Source organism: Cucumis melo, chromosome 4 (genome assembly GCF_025177605.1).
Source record: "Cucumis melo cultivar AY chromosome 4, USDA_Cmelo_AY_1.0, whole genome shotgun sequence".
Taxonomy (NCBI): domain Eukaryota; kingdom Viridiplantae; phylum Streptophyta; class Magnoliopsida; order Cucurbitales; family Cucurbitaceae; genus Cucumis; species Cucumis melo.
The window spans coordinates 22,572,367-22,595,870 of record NC_066860.1 but is presented as its reverse complement, the minus strand read 5'-3'; the positions used below and the strand labels follow the sequence as shown (position 1 = coordinate 22,595,870).

The 23,504-nt window shown below is 36.0% G+C and overlaps 1 protein-coding gene across 3 annotated transcripts in view; it reads left to right on the top strand.

The window, feature by feature from the left end:
• Positions 1 to 20,871, top strand: part of LOC103502755 (uncharacterized) — a 28,369-nt gene extending 7,498 nt beyond the window's left edge. The window contains exons 2-6 of one of the 3 annotated variants that reach the window (XM_008466826.3): positions 1,239 to 1,313; positions 5,497 to 5,585; positions 9,646 to 9,730; positions 19,333 to 19,414; positions 20,482 to 20,871. In XM_008466826.3, the coding sequence (XP_008465048.2) occupies positions 1,239 to 1,313; positions 5,497 to 5,585; positions 9,646 to 9,730; positions 19,333 to 19,414; positions 20,482 to 20,573 (423 nt within the window). In that variant the 3' untranslated portion in view covers positions 20,574 to 20,871. The remainder of the gene's footprint in view (positions 1 to 1,238; positions 1,314 to 5,496; positions 5,586 to 9,645; positions 9,731 to 19,332; positions 19,415 to 20,481) is intronic. The other 2 variants (XM_051084303.1, XM_051084304.1) reach the window with 2 other exon arrangements.
• The last annotated feature ends 2,633 nt before the right edge of the window (positions 20,872 to 23,504 follow it).

Below are 23,504 nucleotides of genomic sequence, written 5' to 3'. Positions count from 1 at the left end.
AGTATACTTGTAGGAAATTGATTTCTAGGTAGGTGGCCACCATGAATTGAACCCATGACAAGTATAAGACACTTGCATGCATTAGATGTGTTAGACACTAGTCGAATAAAGTCAAAATAGAATAAACATTTGGTAGACATGCACAAACACTTGTTACATACACCAAGTCAACATATATATGGCCAAAATAATAAAATTTGAGAGTAATGTTTCTAAAAGCTGTTGAGGATTACACCTTGAGGCTTGCCTCGGGGCAAAGCTCTAAGTTTTACCTTCGAGACTTACGCCTTTGTTGAAACATAGGAGGCTTACATCTCTCCCAAATGAGGCTTGCACCTTTGGGAAAATGTACCGAGGCTTAAAATCTCTATGCCTTGCATAGTGATTAGAAAAATAATAATGATTTGCCTAATCCTTCAAAAATATTCAGGTTTGAGTTATGACAATTAAAACTAGGACTATTTTAACTATTTTGAACTTAAGAATGCTCAAAGCAAACACATATAGTATAAATCAAGCCTATCGCTCATAATAGTAGTAGTAATGATGATGAAGATGTCCTTTCAAAAATTTTTATTAAGTGAAAATGTAGGGGTTGGGTGAAGCTTCTTTTTATACTTTTATACTTTTATATGACTATCATCTTTAGCAATATGTGGCTTTACCAATTTAGGTTTTGTAAAATGTTAATTCATTATTTGAGGCTTACGTCTTGCCTCTTAAACGTTGTTTGGGAGCAAAATAGACCAAACTAAGTTTTTAAGAATATAAATAAACCCACAGACTTCGAATTTCCTTTTGATTTAACAATGATGTATATTTTAAAAAATGTACGTTGCAATAAACGTGTTCTTGTTGTGTACGAACTTTTAAAAATGACATGTTGTCGTGTTCGTGTCATGTCGTATCGTATCTATGTCTTATATCTATATTCGTGCTTCATAGATTTTGGTGTTTGAAGAAACTATTACCTTGGTGTACTATTGTATCATGTTAGGGACAGGATCAGTTTACCTCTTGTTTTCTTTCATAACTTGGACTGAATAAACAGGGGAGTGTCTTAAACCAAATTATTTGGTTTTCTTCCCCTATGCTTAGATGAGGGCTTAATCTTTAGACTTAATACTCGTCATAGAAGCATGTTATAATGGTTACTTTATTTTTATCACCAATATTTTTCATCATCGGTAATTTTTATTCCCTCTGATGCTGATGGTATGGCTGATTTGCATTGTTAGAGATCAACTGTGGAAGTGACTGGTCATAAGGCCCATGGTGCTGTTCCAGCTCCTGGATCTATTGTGATTGCTCGTGTAGGTTCCTTACTGCCCTTCCATTTTTACATGATATTTAAATTCCCGTCATTCTTTAACTTTGTCACCTGTTGATGTACGGCTATAGTTGCTTCCACCCTCTTTTCCCTTTCCTTATCCATTTTTAATTTTGATATGGGAGATGAAAGGGGCTTTTGCTATTGCCTGCAAATGACCAATCAAATAATATTTATTAACTCTGGATCGGTACTAACTATACTATTGGGTAGTACAATTGGTCAATTCTATCCTCCAAGTGCTCGATACCTATAAAAGTATAGAAGAAACATGTAAAATTATAGAACGAGCCCAATTAAGTAGAATAAGATAGCACTTCTTGGTAGCTATCAGTAGACTCGTTGGCAAAATTGATTTTGTATCTTTGAAGCATTAACCTCATTTCATTTTTTCTCTCAGAAGTGTTGTTTCATTTTTAGATGAATAAGCAAACTTTGAGAAAAAAATAAAGGAATAATTGTTTTTAGAGATGATAGCCAGACTTTTATTGAGAAAAAAATGAAAGAGTAAGAGGATAAAATAAAAAAAGTGTTGTTTCTTGTTCTGAACAAAGTGGTAGTTTTGAATCTTTGATGTGATAAGTTCTTAGTCAAACAATGAGTACTTTAGCAGTCACAAAGGGTTTATTTGGCCAAAGGAGTTTGGAGGTTGGTGTTGAAAGGTTGGAGTTGTGAACTTCACTCCTTGTTTGGCTCAAGGAGTTGGTGTGCTCCACTACTAAAAACCATCAATTTTATACTTTATCATCTCCTTACACTATGGGCCCCTAGAGTTCATAACTCTCTAGACTTCATACCTCCTTATATCCAGACACCCTAGAGTATTTTATGGTAGTTGGTTTCCGAATTCTTTTCTATTGTTTACAGTCTGCTTCTTAGTTCTTACGATTGCTCATTTTAATTGGATTGAAGTTAATCGGAGGTAGCTAGACCTAGCTGGTTATCAATGACCCTAACTTCCTTTGCTGTAATAATTAATTGTCTTTAGCCCCAACTGTGTATTTCTTTAGTCCTGCTGTGTTTACACACAAAGCATATTTGAGGTAACTGAAATGTACCAAGTTCTATTTCCAATTACATAATAATTGTAATTACGATCAGGGGGATGCTTTTTTGGAATTGGAGGAACCACAAATTGAATATTTGGCCTTTTTGACAATTCTTTTCTTTTCTTGCCTGTTAGATAACTTCTTTTGCGAAGGATGTATTGTTATCCTACTAGGCTAATAAAAAAATCATGATGTTCGCCACTGCTCTCATTTTCCATTAGCGGATTTAGCATGCATTATATCAATGTTGGAATTTTGTTTTGGTAAGTTCTCTACAGCATGCTTCATGTGGAACATCAGCTATTATTTTTATTTTATCCAGTGAGTTCTACATCAAAAAGTTGTTTTTATTTTCTTTTGTTATAGAATAATAATAGTGATAATAGTGGTAGGAAGTTTAACTAACTAGGAGGTCATGAGTTCAATCCATGATGACCACCTAGCTAGGAATTAATTTCCTACAAATTTCTTGGACACCCAATGTTGTAAGTTAAGCGGGTTGTCCTGTGAGATTAGTCGAGGTGCACGTAAGCTGACTCGGACACTTACGGATATATAAAAAAAATGGTAGGAATGTTCGCATAGACAAGGAATTTACCACTGGGTTGTTTTATCTATTCCCATACCTTGGCTGAGGAATTGCTGTGTGGCTATCTTGTAGGTTGTAAAGGCAATTTTCTTTATTTTTTTATTTTTTTATTCATTGTCATCGTCCAAGAACAACAGAAAAAAAAGTACCACCCAACAAGGCTATCTTAGGTTCAGTTGCTATGAGTAGGACCAGGAGGTTTTCTGTTGAACTGTTTGAAGGAAGAAAAGATTCTATCAATCCTCTCCCGTTGGGTGGAATGATTTGGGTTGGGAGCAGTTTGACACCAAGTCTCCATTCTCCAAGCTTGATTAACTACTACTTAGGCCGAAACTAACATACTCAAATGTGTTAGCTCACCACCTAACAAAAAAACTCTAAGAACGATCGAGAACATTAAAAGATAGAAATATATTGTAATATGAAAGAAAAGTTACAATATAACATACCCTTTTGAGTGGGCAGTGTTTTTAAAGGCTCAAGGTGCACTAAGGCGCAATGGTCCTCTGGGGCCTAGGCGCAAGGCGCACAAAAAGGCGCATGCTTTTTTTCATGAGGCGCACTATATATAAAAAAAAAAAAAAAAAAAAAAAAAAAAAAAAATATATATATATATATATATATATATATATATATATATACATACAAAATTGAAAGGAACAACAATGTATAAAATATAAGTAAATAACCAATGTGGAAATGAGAATTAACTCTAATGTATAAAATATTATAATATTAGTTTTCTACCCAAAAAACAAAACACAATAGAAAACTAGTCAGAATTCAACAACAATCAAAATAAAAGTTCATTCCTAAAGATCAAACTCATCATCACTAAATTGATCCTCATCTTCATTCACTCTTTCGTTGGACTTATAGCCATCGGTATCTTCTTCGTTGGACTTATAGCCATATGTAAAACACGTAGTAGGTATAATAGTTTTTTTTTTTTAATTACAGCCTAGCCCAAATAATAAAGCTCGCGCCTTTGGGGCTTTTGTGCCTACTGCGCCTGGAGGAAGGCGCGGGCCTCAGCCGTGCCTCTTCATCTGCGCCTCGTCTCTCCACAAATAAGCGCAAGGTGTGCGCCTTGCGCCTAGGCGCGAAGCGCGCCTTTTAAAACACTGTGAGTGAGATATTTCTCTTCCAAATTTCCACCGTACAAAATGATCCACCTTTAGTCCAATCCAGTCCCCTCTATTTATAACTGTTAGATGAGATATAATCGAATTCACCTTTACCCATAAGCTTTGGGTCAATGGGTGATTAATCTGTATGAGAGCAGTGTGGTCCAAGATGTTCTGTGTTCAAGTCCTTGTAACGTTGTTTCCTCTCCTAAGTATTCACTTTCACTTGTTGGAATTTTTTCATATTTCGAGCCTACAAGTGAAAGGGAGTGTGTTAAATATTATATAATTAAATCTACCTTCACCTATAAATTTAAGCTTTTGGGCCAATCCGTGATTTAAGAATAACTAAATTCCTAACAAATTTCCTAGTTATTTTCTAATATGCTTCTAATAACCATACTAATAATCCTAATATATCCCTAACTAGAGGTCTTACATATTCTTTTCTAGTGAATGCAGAGTATTCTCAACAATATAAGAAGAATATTAAGAAAAATAGTCAGGGGGCATCTTATAATGTAGTGCCCTTTCCATAGCGAATAGAATTCTTTGCAGACGACTTAAAACATTTGAGGATTTTTAAATTGCTAAATGGCATTGTTGCTAGGTTGGGTTTTTTGTGACTCCTATTCCTTTGGGAAAAAGAAAATGCATGAAGGAAAAAACTAATAAAAAAAGGTTGAGGCCCAAAAAGAGGTGAAAAATATTCTTTTCATGAATAAGAAATATTTCAAAGATCAATGAAATAGGGGAAACCCCCAAAGCCAATAGGCAATTACAAATGACATTTCCAATTGGAGACTAAATAAGACAAACTGCAAAAATTAAAGGGGTGTTTATCCTTGCACCAACAGAAAGCAATAGCCAAAATTACATCCATTAACCTATCAAAAGAGGAAAAAGGATTCTTGAGATTACAGCCGTTGCAATAGATAAAAAACTGGAGAAAGAAAAACAATTTTCCTTAAAGAGGATGATAGTACAGATTAAACAAACAAAAGAGAACAGAGAAAACCTAACCAATAAACTAAAGAAAATTAAAAGAACAAGAGGGAAAATTACCGGGAGAGAGAAACCAAGAAAGAAATGTCTTACCTTTTGTGGTCTTTGGACTCCGGATTGTTTTTTTTTGCCGCCACCGATACCAACATTCTTTTTTGTATTGTCCAATTAAAGATATACGTAGGTTATCTTTTAGTGTGGGTTGATTTCTTTTCAATGATAGTTTAATAAGCTCTTGATTTTAATCTACTCACTATGATTTTTCTTTCGACTATGAATTCTAAACATCTCGGTAGGTTTTTTTTCCTCTCTTTGTATCTTTCTTGATTGATGTTTATATTATTAGTCTATGGATGTCTTGGACAACATTTCTTATTATTCTTATCATAATTGTAGGTCACAAAAGTAATGACCAAAATGGCATCAGCTGATATCATGTGTGTTGGTCCAAAGTCTGTGAAGGAGAAGTTTACTGGAATTATAAGGTTTTAAATGTTCTGTTGTGAAGCTTTTGTTTATTCGGTGTTCTTTTTTTTCTTTTTTTCTTTTTTGCATATATTTTATCCTTTACTGTAAAAATCTCTTCTACTATGACTATTTCTATGCACAATGCGATGTAAGTATGGGTCCTTGTATCTAAGTTGTGATTGGTGAAGTGGGCACATCTAGAGAGTATAAAACTCTTGAAATTTGGTGTTAGGTATGTTTTCAGCTGTTGTTAGTTTGAAGTAAGGAGACACGGACTTTAGGAATTGAGGTAGTATGGGTTGCTTTTGTCTCACATTGGTTCGAATTTGAGTGGCTTGACTCTGCTACCTGATAGCTTGCGTTTGACTATGGTTATCCAAGATGCTTAGGTACCTCTGGTTGTTGATGTTTCAGAGCGGAATTGGCAAAGGGTTCTGACCGGTTGTGGCTAAATGAAGTATAACTAGAGTTGGCTAAATGAAGTATTACTAGAGTAGCGATCGGGACATTGGCTTTCTAGGGGTAGGGTATTGTTAGGAATCTGAAGGAGAAAAGAGGACATGCACAGTGAAATTAAGGATCTAATAACATTCTAATTGCATGCAAAACAAAGGATTAAGCATGCATTTGTTTTAACATACAGAAGGGTAATAAGAATTTTACCTTTGTAGTTCAAATAATAACATCAAATTAATGTTGATTTTGATCTTGAACACTACTTTGGACCACCACAAAGTCTTCTTTACTATTCTCAAACCAATTCTAGGTGGGAACTAAATAGTGATTAATTTGGCTAAGTTCTTGAGAGAAGAATATCGAAGTGGAATTTATCAACAAAGTTTCAAATTAACATTAAGAACTAAATCTTATTGATTTCTATGTATTTCTAAGCAAATCACATGCAACTATTGCATGGATCGCTACATCAAGGTGTTCACACTTCGAATTCCACCATCAACAAGGTGGAAACTCACCAAATTTGGGATTTTCCTACTTCAAATAAAATAACATTTATATATATATATATATATATATATATATATATATATATATTATAATTAATTTATTTTATAAATAATTAATTTTTATTAATTATGATTATAAAATATAATTATATAATATAATTGTTAGAATTAGCGAGCTTGGTGTATGTTGAAAGCCCAAGGGTTTTTTTAGTCTTTTATGTTTTCCTAATTATCGTTTATTATTTTAACTAGACTTCTATTACCTATAAGTTAATGCTTCTTGTATTATCAATTATATAAGAAAATAATAAGAAAGATTTGCACTGTGATTTTTCTCCCTAAACTAGGGTTTCCTCGTAAAACTTTTATTTGTTCTTTGTCTCTACTCAATAATAATAATTAATTTACTATTTAATTAAATATAGTTTAATATCTAATATTAAATTATTATTTTATGTGAACATCTCGATCAATCCTATTGACCTTACTCAAATCCCTATTCAAAATTTTGATATTTTAAATCCTATTTAAAATATTAGTCTTTTCTTAACGTTGAATCGCTAATTATCTCGCATAATATCAATGGTTCAAGCACAATAATAATTTGACCAATTTGAATTTCTTAATCACAATGTTCTAAGTATAATTTTATTATGAGCTAGTAGAGGGACCTAATGGACCTAAAAATCATGAGCTCTAATGGTTCGAGACGAATTGGCTAAACTCTTTTAATCGAGTTAATAAACATTTGTTAACTAATCGAGACTGTCCACTATATAGCCTGTAGCTGTGTTCTCCTCACTGTAGATATATTTGTGTCTATTTGATATAACCATGATTTGCAAGTCAACCATTCACAGTTTGTTCATAATCTTGATTGGGTCAATTTACCGTTTTACCTTCGAGATTATATCTTGTTCCTTAAGCCTCAGTTGATCATCTAATGAACAGTTGGTTTAAGGTCCAACCTATAAATCGAATCCCATCGGGCCAATGAGAGGCTAGGGTCCTTCTGTTCAAGATTTTGAGTCAATACTTAAGGGAACAATTTATCTACTAACCCAAAAAATAGGTAGGAGTGAATTCCGTCTTGCGCCTTATGTTCTCAGCTATCCATCTGGTTTTACCCCTGAAATGAGATGTCTATGGGCCAGTGCTGATAAACTAATCTTGCCTATGTAGATCTAAGGATAATTTTGTGTAAACAGAAGTTCGTAGTTAGCTCAGGATTAAGGTCGCGTTATCTAGGTCATTTATAATTGAAATAGTCAGTTTTAATCAGTTAATGGTGTTATAATGTGAAAGTGACTATTTCATGGTTTGGTCTTATACAATCTTATTGCATTGGATGCCTCCACCCACGTGTCTATACATGAGCATTTTGGGATCACTTCGCTTGTACTAGCTACAAAGTGGGCTGCATCCATAGTGTCCCCATAATAAGGCGCCTACCTTATATCTATACTATAGACCATTTAGACTATTAGTCGAACTTGATCCTCGTTTACGTCTCTAAAATTCAAGTACTCAAGCTATGGTCAAGGAACCTTGTTTGTTGGATTTTTAGTTTTATCAAAAACAAATCTCTTTATTCAATAACAACTTATTGAACAATACTTCAAAAACAACTTTATTGAATAATAAAATATTTTAACATTCACAAATCATGAGTAGACATAAAACTCAACAAAACCAAGGTAGTACGGGCTGTCTTTATCCCACATTGGTTAGAATGGGATGACCAACATGGTACTTAATTGGCTTGACTCTCCCACCCCAATAACTAGTTTTTTAGATGTGGTTCTCCAAGGTGCTTTTACCTACGATGGAGATCTTGAAATTTCCTTTAGGATGTATGTTTGGCCGTTGTAAGTGGATTCTTTATCGAATGTGCAGTATTAGAACGTAGTTTATAAAAATTGAATTAAGGTTCGGTGAGGTGGATAAGACTAAGGAGTTGGGGTAGATTTGAGAAGAGTTCCAATATGGTGGTAAAGTAGTTGGAATGTATTAGGCATGGACAAAGAAGGATTGATTGTGGTGAAGAAAGGTTATGGAAGACGACTAAAAATTTGAAAGGTATTGCCTTATGTTTGAAAGGAGAACCTCTCTTTGTGGCATCAAATGACAAATGGGCCAAAGATCGATCCATAACTAGTATTGCCAAGAGAGTCAACAACCATTCCCTTGTTTCAGAAACATGGAGAGTTTTGGTCTGTGCATTGCCTTGGGAGAAGAAATGTCTGTATATGGAAACCTTAATCCTTCAAAAGGGTCCTCATGTATATCCTTTTTTTCTTTGTTTAATTAATTCTTCTCCTTCGAGTGGTTTGATATTTTTGCCTCATTGTGGAACGTGAAAGTTCCCAAGAAAGTTAAATTCTTGGTCTGGCATGTTCTCCATGTAAGAAGAAAAGCTTCAGATTCTTTTGAGAAGGGTGCCCAATTTGATGAGTCGGTATGTTGTATCCTTTGTAGTAGAGAAGCGGAGAATCTTGATCATATTCTTTGGGGCGTGCTTTGCTTATGTTGTATGGAGTCATTTGTTTAGGAGGTTGCCATAAATATAGCTGGGATAGAGGCTGTAGAGAGACTTTTAAGGAGCTCCTTGTTGCCATCCTTCTTTTCGTTATAAACGAAGGTTTTAGTGGCAAGTCGGCATTGGTGCTATTCTATGGGGGCTTTGGAGAGAAAAGAGAAAGAAAAAAAACGAAAAAAGATAGTAGAGTTTTTAGAAGGTTTGGAAGGTTTTGATTGAGATTTGGTTCTTTATTAGGTTAGGTTTGATGTGTCCTTGTGGGTGTCCATGACCAAAAATTCTTGTATCTATCTATAAGGCCGTAAACTTGTAACGATGGAAGTGGCAGACAAGAAATGTTTTTGTTTTTCATCTTGTTATAATGAAGTGGAAGACTCATGCTTATCTACTCGATTTTTATCAATAAAAGCCTTCTTTACAAATTACACTGCCTTTTCAATTAGGTGGTATAAATAAATTTCATATTATCTGTCTTTTATTTTTGTCATTTTTTTTAATTTATTCTGTTTGAGTAATATTACTTTGAAGATCATTCTTGCTAAGTCTTAAATCACTTAAAAATCCCTTCTGTAGGCAACAAGATGTTCGAGCAACAGAGATCGATAAAGTAGATATGCATCTGTCATTTCGTCCTGGTGACATTGTCAAAGCTCTTGTTGTATCCTTTCTTCTTAAAACTCCTCTGCATGTTCATAACCTCTGCATGTTCATAAAGGATGCAAAAGATTTTTTTAGCAGATTGTCAGCACAAAATTCTTCCCTAGTTGTCACACGGTCAAAGGATCATCTTGTAAGGTCAAATTACAAGCTTCGACCTTAAACTTTTAGAATTGTGTAATAGGTCCGAGAATTATAAATGTTTTTTGCCTCTCTTTAGTTGTCTAATAAGTCTCTTGGATCTTTACGGTCCTATACATTTTCGAACCTTCAATTTTGTGTTTAATAGATTCCCAAGTTATTAGATGTTTTTTAAATTCAACAACCTATTAAGCACAAAATTGAAAGGTTAGCGTTTTCAGTTCCTGTTGCTTATTCATGAATTTTTTAAAGAAATGTCAACCATTTCGTGAGTCTAGTAGATAGAGTCTAGTAGATATAGAATTGAAAGTTAAAAAAACTTATAATGTCACGCTCCATCCCAAATGTCACTTTATGCGACGAAATAGAGGCGTGTTGCCTAGACACTCTAAGCGTAGCTCTTATGAGGTAAACGCTGAACATCTAGTAAGCAAGAATAAATACAACCAACAATTTTAAATGCCGAAAGCGAACATGGATGGAATGAGACGACTTCATTGATTTTTCAAAATAAGTGAGTACATTTGGTACTTAATACAAAGTTTCTCTGGGGAGAACAAAACACAACTTGACAACATTTAGACTCGTCTCGCCTAGCTTCTTCAGACTATGCAAGCCGATAGTGGCCACTACCAAAATGATGCGATCACAAGGCACGATAGGCAATCAAGACTGCAAGTTCAATGTTGGATGTCCTTCGTTATCTGGGTGGGAGTAAAACAAAACATTTGAAAGATTAGACAACTAGTGAGTGGGGTCTTTGATTAACGCCTTTAATATGTCGAATTCCGCATTAACGTGTTATAAATCATTTCGCCAAATCATCCGATACAAATAGTATGAGTATCAATGGTAAAATATTGAGTTTAAAATCAATCATTTCAATGCCTTGGACAATTCAACACAAGTCAAATCTCATAATCAAACATCCGTAATTTGCATGAAAATCATTTCCTTTAAATCATGCCCTTGAAAGTTAGGCACAAAAGTTCATATCGCTTAAGCACATTTGATCAGCTCATCATTTCGTCATAAAGTAGAATCACTCTGCATAGTTAATTACATCTTTGTACCCCTTTTCTCAGTTCAAGCGTCTACCACACTCTTTTGCCAAGTTGTAGCTATGCGGAGTAAACTCAACGCGTTTAGCAAGCCCCATAAATTTGATGACGTACAACGCGTCTTCCAGTGCTAGATCACATAGCAAGTATGTATGAGACATCCTATTCAAGATCGCATAGGATGAAGAGAGCATTCTATTCAAGATCACATAGTAAGAATAGAGCATTTTATCCCAGATCACATAGCAATGATAAGGCATCCCTTACCAGATTACATAGCAAGTATAAGACATTCTCATCGCATAGGGTACAAAAGATCATATTGTTTTCAACTTTATCAAACTTCTTATATTCTTCCAAATACATCATTTTAACCATAAGTCCACTTTATTTATAAGTTATATGCATTTTAAGGATTCAAAAGCAAAAGGGAAATCATACGTCATTAACTTGACAGAAATGGATTTAAAGATTTACACACATTTTAGAAATCTTTTTATTTCGGAAACATTTTATAAGAAGAACCACTCACTGTTGCAATCGACTTGCTCTTCCTCCTAGCTTCCTCAGGCAAGAGTCTCATTGCACTCCTTGAATTCCTTGCTGGAAATAAGCTTGTCCTGCGTCTTTGGAATCTCGAGTAGTTCCCCAATCCTTTCTTAAACAAACTTAGGGAACAAGCAACTTCAAATTTACCTGAATTTTCTCTATTTATAGGTCTTCCCCGGTGGGTTTTCCCATAACGGAATGATTACCCTTACCGATGGCGAGTGGCCTAACCTCAAAACGCCACGTGTCTCTGTCCAACCCTTATCTTGAATTTTGATTGGGCGGTGGGATCCAATCAATCGCCGATTTACTGACATTAGGGTCACATCATTGTTCCTTGGTGAAGTAGCTCAGACTGCTCTGCCATTCACCGCGTAACCCTTTTCACGTAGAGACCTTTCATCACACATTCCTTTTTTCGTAGCGCTTCTTACCGACGATAGTCTCTTCGTGCATTACCTCTATCGCAGGGCTTTTCATCGCGTTGGTGATACGCGCTTAGGGCCTTACAACTACTTCCTCCTTATTGGAATTTTGTCTCTGAAATTTTGTAAGCCAGTGCGAACAATTGTGGGTACTTAGAATTTCATATGCTCTTCATTCTCCCAAGTGACTTCCTTAACACCATGATTGTTCCATAAGATTTTGACCATGGGAGTCATTTTTGTTTGTAATTCTTGCTCTTTTCGGTCTAAGACTCGTAGAGGTCTTTCTTTATATGTCAAGTTTTCTTGTACTTCCAGGGGATGGTCTTGGAGGATGTGTGAGGAGTCAGACACATACTTCCTTAACATGGAGACATGGAAAACATTATGTATTCTAGATAATTTCGTGGATAGTTTTAACTTATAGGCCACTGGTCCTATGCGATCTAGAACCTCATAAGGTTCTATGTATTGAGGATTTAGTTTTCCTTTTCTCCCAAATCTGATTACTCCCTTCCATGGGATAGTTTCAGGAAAACATTTATCCCACCTTAAATTCTAGTGCGTTGCGACGATTATTCGCGTAACTCTTTTGTCTATCGCGAGCAATCTTCAAATTTTCCTTAATTACCTTTATGTTCTCTGTCGTTGTCTGGATTAACTCTGGTCCATACAATTTTCTCTCGCTGACTTCTTCCCAACAAATCGGCATCTTGTAGTGCCTTCTGTATAAAGCCTCAAATGGGGCAATTTCAATGCTAGAGTGGTAATTGTTGTTGTAAGCAAATTCAATAAAAGACAAACGCTCGTCCCAACTTCCTTTAAATTGTAGAACGTAGACCCTCAACATATCTTCCAATGTTTGAATGATTCTTTCAGATTGACCATCCGTCTGTGAGTGGAATGCGGTACTGAAACGCAACTTTGTTCCTAACGCTGCTTGCAGTTTTGGCCAAAACTTAAAAGTGAACCGCAAGTCTCGGTCAGAAACTATGGACAGGGGGATTCCATATTGGCTTACAATTTTGTCCATATATAACTTGGCCAATTTGTCTAGCGGTAAGTTTTGCTTAAACGTATCGTTTTCGTGAATTCGTCCATAATTGCTTAAAAGGGATGAAATATGCCGTCTTAGTGAATCTATCCACAACCACCCAAATTTCATTGTACCTGTTTGGATTTCTTGGCAACCCAAACAAGAAGTCCATAGTTATTTGTTCCCATTTCCATTCAGGACTCGGCAAAGGACAGAGCAACCCACTAGTCTTTTGTCGCAGAGGTTTGACTTGTTGACAAATCAAACATTTGGCTACAAATTTGGCGCATGTCTGGCCACCAGTGATAAGCTTTCAAGATTCTGTACATCTTGGTACTCCCAGTGTGCATTGCATAGGTTGAACTATAAGCTTCCTCTAAGATACTAGCCTTTAACGCCTTATTTTGCGGGATGCATAGCCTCATGTCTTTTAATAATACGTCATCCTTTCTGAACGCGAAGTCGACTGCCTTTCGCATCTGACTTCTTTGGCTAACTTTCTTAACTCAGGGTCTTCAGGTTGCAATCTAAGAATTTACTCTTCAAGTATGGGCTTTAACCTGGAAACATGCCCTCAAATTCCCAATTAATTCAACGTTTAGAATGGTCTAGAAGCCTTTTAATTCTCTTAGTAGGGTTATTCTCCCTCCATTAGTTGAGCTAGGGCTCTTTTTGCTCAAGGCGTCGGCTACTACGTTGGCTTTTCCGGGGTGTTATGCAATGGTGCAGTCGTAATCTTTAATAAGTTCCATCGTATGCCTCCATCTTAAATTCAACTCCTTTTGGTCAAATATATATTTTAGGTTCTTATGGTCCCTGAAGATGTTACACTTTTCTTCTATCAGGTAGTGTCGCCAAATTTTCAATGTATGGACGATGACCGCCAATTCTAAGTCATGTGTGGTGTAATTGCACTCATGTGATTTCAGTTTTGTGGATGCGTAGGCTATTACTTTCCCTTTATACATCAAAACGCATCCTAGGCCTTGGTGGGACGCATCGCAAGACTTCATATTCCTTTCCGGGTGCGGGTAATGCGAAACGCGGTGCAACAGTAAGTTTGTGTTTTAATTCTCGAAAACTCCTTTCGTAGTTTCACGACCATTCAAACGTTGTTGCTTTCTTGGTAATTGTTGTCAAAGGAAGGGTTAAATTGGAAAGTTCTTCCACGAATCGCCTATAGTAACCTGCCAAGCCAAGAAAGCTCTAACTTTAGGAACTGTTGTGGGACGTTCTTAGGTTTCAATCGCCTCTACCTTTTGTAAGTTTACCTTTAACCCTTCTGAGGATATAATGTGCTTGAGGAACACCACTTGGTTCAACCAGAATTCACACTTACTAAACTTTGCAAATAGTCTTTCTTCTCGCAAGGTTTGCAACACAATTCTCAAATGTTATACGTGTCTCTTTGCATCTGGAGAGTAAACTAAAATGTCGCTGATGAAGACAATAACAAACTGATCTAAATAGTGGTGAAACACTTGATTGATTAGGTCCATAAAAGTTGCTTGGGTGTTGGTTAATCCAAAAGACATCACCAAGAACTCATAATGTTCATAACGCATTCTAAATGTCGTTTTAGGCACGTCTGACTTCTTAATTCTTAATTGGTGGTAACCTGAATACAATTCTATTTTAGAGAATACTGAGGCTCCTTTTAATTGATAGAAAAGATCGTTTATAATTTGCAGCAAGGGATACACATTCTTAATTGTTACTTTGTTTAATTGTTGGTAATCGATGCACAATCTCATTGATCCATCCTTTTTCTTTACGAATAGGACATGGGCTCCCCATGGTGAAGTACTAGGCCGAATGTACCCTTTCTCTATTAATTCCTCCAATTGGTTTTTCGATTCCTTCAGTTTGCTTGGCGGTGCCATGCGATAGGGGGTTTGAGAAATGGGTGTAGTCCCAGGCGCCACATCAATTGTGAACTTAATTTCTCTCTTTGACGGCAATCCACTCAATTCTTCTGGATATACATCCAAGTATTCGCAAATTATAGGCACTTTACTTGGTTCAGTTTGTGGGGCCTGAGTAACTACCGTACGTGCCAGGTAGGCATATGTCCTTTCTTCATCAACTTCCTTGCCTACGAGTTTGATTTCGAACTTTCCAGGGTTCCTCAATATTATCTCCTTATTGGAGTAGTCCAACGCCACATGGTATTTGATAAGAAAATCCATTTCCAAGATCACATCCAATTCGTCGAGCTAAAACAGAATCAAGTCGACTTTCATTACGACACCCCCAACCTTTACTTTGCAATCTCTACATACTAGCTCTACTAAAAACACCTTGCCTGAAGGTGTGCTAATCATCAACTCACTTTCTAAAGGTTCTATCTTGTGTTTCAAAGTCTTAGCATGCAATATAGAAATAAAAGAATGTGTAGCTCCAGAGTCAAATAGCATAAAAGTAGGGGAATTATAAATCATCAATGAACCTGTGATCACGTGAGGGCTATTTCTGACTCGTTCTGAGTTATAGTACAAACCTTTCCTTGCGATTTGGGCCTTCCAAGTCCTCTGACTCTGCAAGGCCCAACTTCAATTTTGTTTTGGCGGTAAGGCTAGTTGATTGATTGTGATATGGTTCGTAGGCTACCTTGGGTTCCCACATTTGGACAGTATTTGGAAAAGTGTCTTGGTTGCCCGCAGCTAAAAAAACTCTTTTGGAAGCCATTTCTTTCTTCAAAATTTGGATTCTGCCCCTTGGCTGGCCTTCGTTGGGGCACATTCTCTATCCATACCGAGGTACCTCCCCTTTCTTGACCTATATTCTGTCTTTGAAACCGACCATAGCTGGTCTTGAACTTGGAGGGATTTAGAGAACGAGTTTTGAAATTTCCTCGTTGTTGGATGTCTGGTGCTTGGCGCCTATCTTCGCCACGTCGTTCGTCACCCTTTGAGCCGCTAGAGCCTTTTTTGCAGTGGTCCCTCCTTAAAATTTTGTTTTTCTTATTGTCTGTCATGCATCTTTCAACCTTCATAGCAACTTCAACCAGTCTAGAAAAGTTGGACCAATCAATGCTGGCTGTGACTCGTGCTCCAATCTAAGTTCGCAAGCCTTCTTCAAACTGCTTGCACTTGTTCGTCTCGTCAACCACAAAGGCTAATACGGACTTAGCGAACTCAGTAAATCGTTTTTTGTATTCTAGGACAGTCATACCGACTTGAACCAAATTCATAAATTTGTTTCTCTTTGCGTCACAGAAGGAACGAGGGTAAAATTTGTCCTTGAACGCCTTTCTGAATTATTCCCACCCAACAAGGTCTTCACCACCTACCCTCACCGCATGGAGAATCCACCAGTCTTCTATGCTATCGTGCGAAAGAAACATTACTAATTTCACTTTTCTCTCTTCGGAGCAGTCCATTACCCCAAAACATTTTTCTATCAAACTCAACCACTTTTTTGCTTCAGTTGGATTAGTGGTCCCTGCAAAGGTCGTTGCCTCCAGGGTCACAATCGCAACTTTTCAAACACGGGATGGGCGATGTGTGGCACTTGTTCTAACTCGGTGAGCAAGTCACTTGTATGAAATTTGAAAGTCGCGGACAAACTAGTGGTACGATGTAGCCTCCCTTCATGTTTTGAGAGAAAATAGTTTTATAAAACATAAGAGAGGAAGAAAAGCATTGAAAACATTGTTAAAGAAAGCATTGAAGACTGTCAATTGCAAAGAAAGATTCAATTGCATAGAGTACAACAAGGCTTGGTTGGGGATTCAACTACTATGTCTCCTCTATAGTACATATTAAACATTTTTAGCTTTGTCAGATTTGTATATGAAAATGCCGAAACGTCACTTCTTAGGTCAGCGACAACAAAATGAAAGCAATAGGCTAAAGTACAAAATATAAAGATAAGGTGGTTTGAGGATGTTCGGGCATGTGGCCATGGGCAAACAACACCTTAGACAAGCATGCTCGTGACATCTAGCGCTTTAACCTCTCTAGGCTAAATCTTTTGTCTAACTTCTGAGGGATGCGATCAAATGCGCCTTCCCCAGCTCTTCTTCGCACTGAATTGTGTGGGTTACTATACATTTCGTCAAATGCTTGCACTCTATTGGCGCCATAGCTGGAACATCTGTTGCCACTTGCTTGACTCGCCTTGGCCTTCTTCGTGGTGCCATAGTTCCGATATCGCATCGATATGTTAGACTTTCGTACTATCATTCGACTCTATATGCATGATTCTACTCAAAACATTTGCTAAGAACTTATGCTCTGATACCAACTGTCACACCCTACCCCAAATGTCACTTTATGTGACAAAATGGAGGTGTGTTGCCTATCTACTCAATGCGTAGCTTCTATGAGGTAAACGTTGAACATCTAGTAAGCGGGAATAAATACAACCAACAATTTTAAATGCCGAAAGCGAACATGGATGGAATGAGACGACTTCATTGATTTTTTCAAAATAAGTGACTACATTTGGTACTTAATACAAAGTTTCTCTAGAGAGAACAAAACACACCTTAACAACATTTAGACTCGTCTCGCCTAGCTTCTTCAGGCTATGCGAGCCAATAGTGGCCACTACCAAAATGATACGATCACAAGGCACAATAGGCGATCAAGACTGCAGGTTCAATGCTGGATGTCCTTCACTACCTGGGTGGGGGTAAAACGAAACATTTGAAAGGTTAGACAAAACGTCTAGTGAGTGGGGTCTTTGATCAACGCCTTTAATATATCAAATTCCGCATTAATGCGTTATAAGTCATTTCACCAAATCATGCGATACAAATAGTATGAGTATCAATGGTAAAATAATGTGTTTAGAACCAATCATTTCAATGCCTTAGGCAATTCAACACAAGTCAAATCTCATTATCAAACATTCGTAATTCGCATGGAAATCATTTCCTTTAAATCATGCCCTTGAAAATCAGGCATAAAAGTTCATATCGCTTAAGCACATTTGATCAACTCATCATTTCGTCATAAAGTAGAATCATTCTACATAGTTAATTACATCTTTGTACTCCTTTTCTCAACTCAAGCGTTTACTACGCTCTTTTGCCAAGTTGCAGCTATGCGGAGTAAACTCAACGTGTTTAGCAAGCTCCATAAATTTTATTACGCATAATGTTTCTTCAGTGCTAGATCACACAACAACGAAAGGGCATCTCATACTAGATCACACAGGATGAATAGAGCATTCTATTCAAGATCACACAATAAGAATAAAGCATCCTTTACCAGATTACACAGCAAGTATGAGACATTCTCATTGCATAGGGTACAAAAGATCATCTCGTTTTCAACCTTATCAAACTTCATGTATTCTTTTGAATACATCATTTCAACAAAGTCCACTTTATTTATAAGTTATATGCATTTTAAGGATTTGAAAGCATAAAGTAAATCATACGGACCATGAACTTGACAGAAATGGATTTAAAGATTTAAACACATTTTAGAAATCTTTTTATTTTGGAAACATTTTATAAGAAGAACCACTCACTGTCGCAATCGACTTGCTCTTCCTCCTAGAGGACAACCAAGAGTATCATTGCACCCCTTGAAATTCTTGGCAGAAATAAGCTTGTCCTGCACCTTTGGAATCTCGAGTAGTTCCCCAATCCTTTCTTAAACAAACTCAGCTATTTATTCCCGGTGGATTTTCCCATAACGGAATGATTACCCTTATCGACTGCGGGAAGTGGCCCAACCTCAAAACGCCACGTGCCTTTGTCCAATCCTTATCTTGAACTTTGATTGAGTGGTGGGGTCCAATCAATCGTCAGCCTATTGACATTAGGGTCACATCACTATTCCTCGATGAAGTAGTTTAGACTGCTCTGCCATTCGCCGCGTAACCTTTCTAGCGGAGAGAACTTCCACACACCTTTTTTTCGAAGTGTCTTACCAACCGAAGTTTCTTCTCACATTATCCCCATTGCAGGGCCTTCATTGCATTGGTGGTATGCGATCAGAGCCTTACATATTAGACATCCTTAAAGTTTAGTAAAAACTATTAGACATAAAATTGAAAGGTAAGGACTTATTAATCGTTTTATAAGTCATGAATCTATCCGCTAAAATGCTACGAGTTTAGGGATTAAACTTGTAATTTAACTAAAATTGTAAGCCATAACTCATTCTTTCCACCATAATCTAGAATCATAAAAACCAACAGCGCCTATCAGTTGTTTGTAAAATTACAATAACGATTCCATTGAGGGGCCAAAAATTGCAAAATAAAGACGTATTTTGACAACTGAAATGCTACCAGGTGTCTTCATGTTACTCTCAATTCTTATATTTCATCGTCTTTAATGCTAAAGAAAGAAATTTTCTTTGGAGGTATTGATTTGAGAGTGCATCTATTTGGTATCTCAAATTTCCTTGACCAAAGTTCTCTCCGAAAGCTTTCTCTTGGAGATGCAAGGGCCTATCATCTGTCAACTGCAAAAAACGAACTTGGCGTCGTCTCTGCAGAAAGTACAGCAGGTAAAGACTACAGCACTTTTGCGAAGCCTAAAGAGTTATTATTTCCTTTCACGACATTTTAAGTAATTGCTATTCCTATCTTACTAATGAAAATTCAAACAAATAGGGCAACAGATTAATCATTGAAGTAGAGTTCAGCTTGAGCCATTGATTGTTCATGTTCAACTATTTGAACAGATGTATATAACACTATGTTCAAGTTCAACAAGAAATATTCACTTCAAATTCATTCAAGTTTCAGTTTTATGAAATAAAGACATTTGGCACTAAAATTTTTAGGAGCATCATGAAATAATTGAACAATACTTTTTTTCATTGATATAATAAAGACATTTGACATTATTGTCATTTGGATGTATTTGCTCTCATTTTAGCTGTTTTTAGCTATTGTCGAATTTTCTGTTTCTCAAATGCATCTGCCACTTTTCATTATATCAAAAAGTATTGTTTCCTTTAAAAAAAAATTGTAAGAGCATCATGCAAATTCTTTCTGGTATTTAAGAACTTTGAATCTTCTGTTATCACTTGACTATGAATGAATATTGATCTCCATAAGCATGCCCCTTATTCTAAATGCCATTTCTTTTTACATTGAATACGTACTGTTTACTTGGTTTTTACTGCTCCTGCCTTTTTGAATTATGTGACTCTGAACTAGCCTTGTGTACTTGGCTACTCATTTGAGAGGACTTGTTGTAACAATTATTTTGAAAGGTGCTTTCACGCGTGTGCCTAGCTCGGTCTTAGGCATACATTATGTGCGGACCTGCTGTGAAGTGTTTGGGCCTTGGACCTTTTCATTATTTAGCAAGATTAATTATTATCAATCGTCTTTGCATTTAGGGATTTTTTTCTTCTAATTTTTAATTCCATAATCCTACTTCAACTGTACTTTCTTTGCTTTACATATGTATGTATACTGTCTTACAAAAAGAAAAAAGAAAAAAGCTCATGATGCTGTTAGACCTTGCACTTAAGCTCTATAAAACTTTCGAGTTTAATTGATCTCTGAAGTTGAAGTTCAATATGGGTTTTAACTGTGTGTTATGGATTGAATGTAATATTAGGTGCAGAGATGGTACCCATAAGTTGGACAGAAATGCAGTGTCCAGTAACAGGCCAAATTCAGCAAAGAAAAGTTGCCAAAGTTGGAGGATGATGACCGACTTAACTGGGACAATGATATTCCTTTTTTCTCATATCATTTTATTTTGCTTTTCATTTCCAATGCTAGTTTCTCATTTATAATGTCCGGTATCGAGTTTAGAAAATCGCACATTCGATTCTGGTAATTATTATTGCATAGTTTCTAAAGGGGTCCTTAATTTTCGTATAAATGGTTGGAGTAGGATTGTTGATAGGTGCCGATTGTTATTGTAACACTAGTTTTGTATGACTGAAATTATCAGCAACTTTACATCTGTATTATATATAGGAGGGATATGTTTTTGCATTCATTACTAATCTATCTACATCCCTTTTTCCTCTCTCTATGTGATAATATTTATACTTAATCATTAGCCGCTAGTGGCGGTTTCTAAAAATGTCGATGTTGAGTCTAGACACCAAAACTTATCAAACAAAATTATGTTATGACCACATAGCATAATTAGATATTTAAAAGATTTTTTTTAATTATTTTTAATATAACAATTAGAGACTTGGTGGTTAATATATTCGGATGCAATTGAATTTTGCTTTTGTTGCAAATTTAAAACATTGTAATGGATAACAAATTAAATTAAATATAGACATTAGGAACGGTGTCATTGATTTTTTTTCAAATTTTGCAATTATGAAAATATTGTGAAAACTAAAATCGTTAGGAAAAAAATTCAAAATCAATTTGATCTCAACCCCTAAGTAAATTGGACAACAAATTATTTGGATGATTTAATTGGACAACAAATTATTTGGATGATTTAATAAAACCAAGGATGAGACAAAGTTTTGAAACCCTCGTCAACTCTTGATCTTCAAAGTATTCTACAAGCAAGATATATTAATTTTCACTTGATTCTCACTTGAATATTCCAAGTTTTCATGCATTCTATCATAAGAACACACAAGAAATAAAGGTTAAAAGCTTTCAAGTTTTTTTTATACTTTTTTTTTTAAAACCAAGATTCTATGTTTCTCAATTTTCTTCTTTCACATCAAATTGTGAAAAATCATTATGTACGCTAAATGAAAAGAAATTATGAAAGAATACAAGCCTTTCATCCATATTGTCTAAATTCATGTAACACCTTTCACTTACTTTGATACATGTAAATATACAAAATTCCATATCCACCGTGATTCATTGATGAAAAGGTGTCTTTTGATGCATGAGAAGTTGCAAATCTCCGCTTTGCCTTGTCTATTTAGAAGCAATCATTTAATGTTTCAAGAAGGCTTCTAGCTCTCGCTTATCCACCTTGTTGCATAATGATTGCCTCATGATTGAGTTGACTTTAAGTGGTTGTCCAGTGAATTTCTATATAAACTTGGGAAATTGCCAAAGATAGGTTAAAAAAAGAGATTTAAATGAATTTTGGGACAAGTTTTCAAAAGAAAGACTTTTAGGACAATTTGGGTGTGAATGGACAAAAATGCCCTTCATTAAATTTCTATCGCTCTCTATTGATTTTTTTGCCTACCCACGTTCGCTTTCCCTTCTCTTTCGCATAGAACACATGAAGTAAAAAAAAAACATCTCCTTTCGTTGGCTTTTGAAATTTCCCGCTCTGCTCTTCGAAGATACTCCGACTGTTCGTTTGTCGTCGGTCCTCCAGTGCATTTCGTCGCTTCTCCTTTTCGAACCTAAGAATCAACTTTGAGCGTGTTCTCTTATTTCAGTGAGTTTTATCTGTAACCCATTTTCAATATATTTGCTGGAATTTGTTCCTTTTTCTTCAGGCTTGAATCATGACATCGACTTCGACATCGACCGACGGACCCTTGTACAAGATTAATCCTTCCCATCATTTTTATTCCCTAGTAAGCTGTTTGTCTCATTTGGAAAAGACAACACATAATATTAAGGCCAAACTCAAGCCCGATCAATTAGCCTTATTTAGGAAAACAAAGTTTGGGCACTTTTTGGACCTAAATATTGTCTTTAATGGGCCACTCATCCACTACTTACTGTTAAGGGAGGTGGAAGATGAAGGAAAGGATTCTATAAGTTTCTTACTAGGGGGCGTTGTTTGTACTTTCGGTAGGAGAGAGTTTAACATCATAACTGGACTATGGGGTCCTAAAGAGGACTATATTCAGTTGGTTGGGAATAGTCGATTGTTGGAGAAGTTTTTCAAAGACAAGGAGTGTGTTTATGTTAGCGACTTAGAGGATATATTTTTGGAATACGAGGGTGATGACGATGATATTGTGAAATTAGCTTTAGTCTACTTTATAGAGATATCTTTGTTGGGAAAAGATAGGCGAACCAAAGTGGACATTGGTTTTTTCAAGATTGCTGATGATTGGAATTCATTTAATAATTATGATTGGGGTCGGATTGTTTTTGTACGCACGCTAAGTGCCTTGAAAAGAGCCTTGGACAAGCAATATGCCAAGGGAAAGAAGAAATCAACACAGACAAAAAAATATACTATCAATGGATTTCCGCATGCATTACAGGTATGTGACTTCTTACTTCAAAACTTTAAAACGATCGTTTAGTTATTTTAAACGATCGTTTAGTTGTTTTAAACGATCGTTTAGTTGTTTTAAACGATCGTTTAGTTGTTTTAAACGATCGTTTAGTTCTTTTAAACGATCGTTTAGTTGTTGTTTTAACGATCGTTTAGTTATGTTAAACGATCGTATAGTTGTTTTTTAACGATCGTTTAGTTATGTTAAATGATCGTATAGTTGTTTTCAAACGATTGTATAACCACTTGTTTATATATCTATATATATCTTGTGGCACTTTCTAAACTTGTTTGTCAAATGTCGAATAGGTTTGGGCATATGAGTCTATACCAACCATCATTGGATGTGGTGTAGATAAAGTAAACGATCATGCCATACCACGAATGCTGAGGTGGGTGTGCCAACAATCACCAAAGTCCCAAACTATAAGCCAGGTGTTTGACTCGCCAAT